This window comes from Nicotiana sylvestris, chromosome 6, assembly GCF_000393655.2.
Source record: "Nicotiana sylvestris chromosome 6, ASM39365v2, whole genome shotgun sequence".
NCBI classification, from domain to species: domain Eukaryota; kingdom Viridiplantae; phylum Streptophyta; class Magnoliopsida; order Solanales; family Solanaceae; genus Nicotiana; species Nicotiana sylvestris.
Window position 1 is genome coordinate 196,150,422 of NC_091062.1, and position 6,024 is coordinate 196,156,445.

The 6,024-nt window shown below is 38.0% G+C and overlaps 1 protein-coding gene across 1 annotated transcript; it reads left to right on the plus strand.

The window, feature by feature from the left end:
• Window positions 1-3,668: 3,668 nt before the first annotated feature.
• On the plus strand, window positions 3,669-4,826 carry LOC138871896 (uncharacterized). Its single transcript, XM_070149818.1, has 3 exons — window positions 3,669-4,014; window positions 4,138-4,233; window positions 4,333-4,826. The coding sequence occupies exons 1-3, from the start codon at window positions 3,669-3,671 to the stop codon at window positions 4,824-4,826; spliced, it is 936 nt and encodes a 311-aa protein (XP_070005919.1).
• Window positions 4,827-6,024: the final 1,198 nt, after the last annotated feature.

Genomic DNA, 6,024 nt, shown 5'->3' on the forward strand with positions numbered 1-6,024 from the left:
GCCTTTTAATGTTGTTAAGATTTGTAGTTTCTTGGTCTGATTAGCCTAATAGAGACACATTAGTAAGGTTGTACTTAATTAAAGTTTATGCCAATCTGAAACTGTGACATTTTATTCGTTTAGTAGTATATAAGATGTAAATACCATCCATGAAAATGTGTAGCCATTTTAATACAATTGTTAGCTCAAACTCGCTATTTAAGCATGTTTCGAATATTTAAGGGCAAATGATTGTTTAGATCTGGCTAAAGATAATACAGTTTCAAACTCTTGAGTTTCAGTTTGCGTGAAGCAGTTTACAGGATGAGTTTCAAATACCACCAGTCGCATTTCCTAAACAAGCAATTTTAATTAATCTTGTCTGAATAAGTTAAAGTTAGGGAGCTCTTGTAACAGTCGTAACATTTCATCAATCCCATATACATTTCTTTTTTTATCAAGTTCAAAGCATGTTTTCATGAGGTACGATGTTTCTTCAGTCCGTAAATAATTAATCGGACGATTAGCTAAAATCCGGATTTGGGCCAAACACATAGTTAAAAATAGCACGCATCTTTTCTTCTATTTTTAAGAGACAAACACATCAGAAATGTAACCGTTTTAGGATGTTCCTTCTAAAATAATGAGACGAGCCTCGCCAAATGAGATGTAAATCGCGGGGCCCTCAATAAATAACCTTGATAATTATCTAGAATTCAGGATGGGCCATTTAATAAATTTCATGGCCTTCTACAAAGATAATAACGCGTTAGACTCTGTTGGCGCGGTTTAATTAAATCACATTCTTAAGTTCGGGTGCACATTGATGTGACCCAAATCCAAATCTCAATGAAGTCCAAATGTGTCGACAATCACGGGTGCATTGATTGTGACGTGGTTCGAGACGCATTTTCACGACGTTGCAATTCTGTAAAATAAATGACAATAATAAAGGCGATTAAAACTTAATAAAAGCACATAAGTCACAACATGTATTTAAATCAGATATTTAGCCATTATAACAATTTAAGCGACCGTGCTAGAACCACGGGATTCGAGGGTGCCTAACACCTTCCCTCGGGTCAACAGAATTCCTTACTTAGAATTTCTGGTTCGCAGACTTCATTTGGAAAAGTCGAAAATCTCCTCGATTTGGGATTCAAGATAAACCGGTGACTTGGGACACCAAAAGCCAAACCTTTCCCAAGTGGCGACTCTGAATTAAATAAATAATCCCATTTCGAATATTGTCACTTAAATTGGAAAAACTCCACCCGCGCATCTTACCCCTGGGGGCGGGGCGCGCAAAAAGGAGGTGTGACAATGAAAAGAGCTCAGAAGCTACGAGGCGACTCAAGGAAACTATTCGTGAATTCCCAGCTACAACATGAAATAACGTTTACAACATGTATAACATGAAGCTAAGGATAGAAGAAGATACTGTTCCATGATTCCAAAAAGAAGAAAAAGTAAGTTTGAGATGGCGGAAACCGAAAAAAGGTCCGATAAAAATAGGTACGAGCCATACATAGGACATGCGGGAAAAGATTCATGGTCAAAACAGGACAATCAAAGGTATGATCACAGATCAAGGAATAAAGAGTCAGGCTCTTCATCAAGATTTAGGAATGATTGAAACACCCATGAGTCACGAGATGATGATAGAAATTTGAAGGCGAGATTTGGCGGTTACAATTTCAATGTGAGCACTTTCGAGCTCGTAGCTATTTTGAGAAGCATGGGTGACAAGGTACGGTGGCCAAAAGAGATGAGATCAAATCCAAACAGGTGCAACCCTGATCATTGGTGTGAGTTTCATAATGATCACGGGCATAAAACAACAGACTGTTGATTTTTACAAATTGAAGTTGATCATTTATTAAAATAAGGGTATCTCACCGAGTTATTCAGTGAGAAAGGTAAGCAAGCTTACATGAAGAATAGGTAGGAATCACCTAAACCACCTTCTCCCAAAAGGAACGTCAACGTTATAAGCGGGGGTGAAGACATCAATGGCGTAACGTACACTGCAGCTAATAAAATTTCCAAAGTCACAATTACCCAAGGGAAACGGGTGCGACATGTATTAGAGGAAGATAGCATTACATTTGCTGATGCTGACGCGGATGGCATATTATCTCCTCATAATGGTGCCCTGGTAATATCTTTAATTGTACATGATACTAATGTGAAATGAGTTTTGATTGATCTAGGTAGTTCCGCGAACATTGTTTTGCTAAGAGTATTACGTGAGATGCAAGCTGAGGATAAATTAATACCAAAGGTGCATACTTTATCTAGATTTGACAATTCTAGTGTTATGACAAAAGGATAGGTAACACTCACCACATTTGCAGAAGGAGTTGTCAAAGACACAAAGTTTCAAATAGTAGATATGGAGATGGTTTACCATGAAATGGATGTTGTTCCTTTAACCTTGCATCAAGTTATTAAATTTCCATCACCATGGGGAATATGTCAAATCAGCGGGGATCAACATACATCCAGGAGCATCAACTCTGTAGCAGATTCAAGTACGAAAAAAGAAGAAAAATAGCAATCACAGAAGCCAGTTGACGGCACCACAGCACAAACCTCAACTGAACAAGGACGGACAGATGTGGATTCAAGGCCTGATACCATTCAAGAACCAGAAGAAAATGAAAATATCAAAACAACAATTGAAGAACTGGAGGCTGTGATGTTATTTACACAATGGACTGATAAGAAAGTCCACATATGGGCCAATCTAAGCCAAGGCATGAGAGGTAAATTAATTGAATTTTTGAAAACTAACATGGACTGTTTTGCTTGGTCCCACTCTGACATGATAGGAATACCACCCGAGGTAATGACTCACAAATTGAATGAAGACCCAACATACCCTCCTATCAAACAAAAGAAAAGAAAGCAAGGAACTTTCAAGAATCAGGTGATTCAAGAAGAGGTTCAAAAATTGCTAAAGATTGGATTCATCCGCGAGGTAAAGTATCCTAATTGGTTAGCCAATACTGTTGTAGTTCCAAAGAAGTATGGTAAGTGGCGAGTTTATGTGGATTACACAGACCTTAATAAAGCTTGTCCTAAAGATTCTTTTCCACTACCACGTATAGATCAGCTAATTAATGCTACTGCAGGGCATGAACTATTAAGTTTTTTAGATGCATATTCAGGGTACAATCAGATCAAAATGGATCCGGTAGATGAGGAAAAAACTTCATTCATAATAGACAGGGAGACTTACTGTTATAAAGTAATGCCTTTTGGTCTCAAAAATGCTGGTGCAACATATCAAAGGCTGGTTACTAAAATGTTTCAAGAACATCTAGGAAAAACCATGGAGGTTTATATAGATGATATGCTCGTTAAAACTCAGCATTCGAGAGATCATATATCACACTTGTCTGATACATTTCAGATTTTGCGCAAATTTAATATGAAATTAAATCCGGAGAAATGTGCATTTGGTGTCGCCTCAGGTAAGTTTTTAGGTTTTCTTATTTCTAACCGTGGTATTGAAGTGAATCCCGCACAGATTAAGGCCATTGAAGAAATTCCTGATATGCTTTCAAGCAAAAAGAAGTGCAGAGGTTGACAGGAAGAATTGCAGCCTTGGGAAGATTCATTTCTAAATCATCAGAAAAGTGCTTTAAATTCTTTTCAACTCTTAAAAAGCAAGATCACTTTAAATGGAACGAAGAATGTCAGCATACACTCAAAAATTTGAGACATGCTTATCAAATCCACCATTGCTCGCAAAACCAAAGGCTGGGGAAAGACTGCTCATCTACCTTGCTGTTTCAGAAGTAACGATAAGTGTTGTTTTAGTCCGTGAGGACCAAGGTAAACAATCTCTGATCTATTATGTTAGCAAATCTTTGTTAGATGCGGAGACACGGTACCCTCAATTGGAAAAGCTTGCACTTGCATTAATCATGGCATCTAGAAAATTAAGGCCTTATTTTCAATGTCATCCTATTGCTGTAGTAACTTCTTATCCATTATGCAATATATTACATAAGCATGAATTGTCAGGTAGGTTAGCTAAATGGGCTATAGAATGAAGTGAATATGATATCACCTACCAACCTAGAACTACTATAAAATCTCAAGTGTTAGCTGATTTCGTGGTTGATTTTAGCCAATGGATGCAATTAGAAGCAGAAAAAGAGTTGCAGGTGTTTAACAAAGCTAACCCAGGAACTTGGACCTTGTTTACTGATGGTTCATCTAACGTAAAGGGTGCTGGTTTAGGTATTGTTTTGGTACCACCTACGGGTGAAACCATTCGACAAGCCATAAAATGTCATTCTATAACTAACAATGAGGTAGAGTATGAAGCTATGATTGCAGGTTTAGAACTGGCACAAGAACTTGGCATAAATCAGATTATAATCAAAAGCGATTCACAGCTCATAGTTAATCAAACGCTGGGGACTTATACGACCAGGGATGCAAGGATACAACAATACTTAGAGAAGGTACGGGATTTGATAAAGAAATTTCAAACCTGGAAAGTAACACAAATACCAAAGGATAAAAATGTTGAAGCCGACGCCCTAGCTAATCTTGCATCTGCGGCAGACCTAGCAAGCAATGAAAATGCTTCAGTTATTCATTTGTTTCATTCAATTCTCGACCTCGATAAGAATGAGGTAAATTTTAATAACTTAACTTGGGATTGTAGGAACAAGATTGTTGCTTTTTTGCAGTATGGTACCGTCCCTGAAGATAAGAAAAAAGCTCATGCGCTTCGAAAAAAGGCTGCTCGGTATTGCTTAAAACAAGGCAATCTTTACCGAAAAATGTTCAGTGGTCCCTTAGCAAGATGCCTCAGATCTTTTTAGACGGAATACGTAATGAGAGAAATACACGAGGGGTATTATGGGAATCACGCAGGAGGAAGGTCATTGGTAAGAACCTTAATTAGGGCAGGTTATTATTGGCCCAAAATGGAAGAAGAAGCGGAAAGTTTCATGGCTAAATGTGATAAATGCCAAAGGTACGATAATAATATGCATAGGCCCATGGAGTTATGACATCCGGTCATTGCACCGTGGCCATTTATAAAATGGGGTATGGATATCGTGGGTCCACTACCACAAGCAAAAGGATAGGTAAAATTTTTGCTCGTACTCACTGATTATTTTACTAAATGGGTAGAGGCAGGAGCATTTAAACTGGTGCGAGAAAAGGAAGTTAAAGATTTCATTTGGCGGAATATCATATGCCGATTCCGTGTGCCAAAGGAGATCGTGTGTGATAATAATCCTTAGTTTATAGGCACTCAAATCACAGAATTCTTTCAAAGTTGGCAGATTAAAAGGATTACGTCTACACCTTATCATCTGGTGGGTAATGGGCAAGCTGAGTCAACAAACAAAGTTATTATCAATAATTTAAAGAAACGTTTAGAGGAATCCAAAGGTAATTGGCCAGAAGTGTTACCTGGTGTTTTATGGGCATACCGCACAACAACAAAGACAAGTACAGGAGAAACACCATTTTCATTGGTTTATGGAGCTGAAACTTTAATTCCAGTTGAGATAGGAGAGCCGAGTACAAGGTTCACACATGCGTCAAAGAATATAATGACGAGGAAATGCGTGTAAATCTTGATTTACTTGAAGGAAGAAGAGAAGCTGCACTAATAAGAATGGCAGCACAGAAGCAGGTCATAGAACGATACTATCACCGAAACGCACTCCTCAGATTCTTCAAAATTGGGGACTTCGTGCTCAAAAAGGTTTTTCAATATACGAAGGTAGCTAACTCGGGGAAATTAAGTCCAACATGGGAAGGACCCTATAGAATTCATGATATTGCAGGTAAAGGAGCATACGATCTGGAAACAATGGATGGCAAGATACTACCGTCACATTGGAATGTTGTTCATCTGAAGAGATATTATTTCTGAATAATACCCACGATCAGGATCCATATTTTAAAATTTAATTTTTAAATTGTTAAAATTTTACTAACGATTTTAGATGATAGGCAAAACGCGAACCCGTACTAAATGATGAGTCACGACCTGCAAGGCAC

Coding starts and splice junctions, on each gene's coding strand:
- LOC138871896 (XM_070149818.1), top strand. CDS start 3,669: ATGGAACGAAGAATGTCAGCATACACTCAAAAATTTGAGACATGCTTA. Junction 4,015..4,137: donor ACATAAGCATGAATTGTCAG/GTAGGTTAGCTA, acceptor GGATGCAATTAG/AAGCAGAAAAAGAGTTGCAG. Junction 4,234..4,332: donor CGTAAAGGGTGCTGGTTTAG/GTATTGTTTTGG, acceptor CTATGATTGCAG/GTTTAGAACTGGCACAAGAA.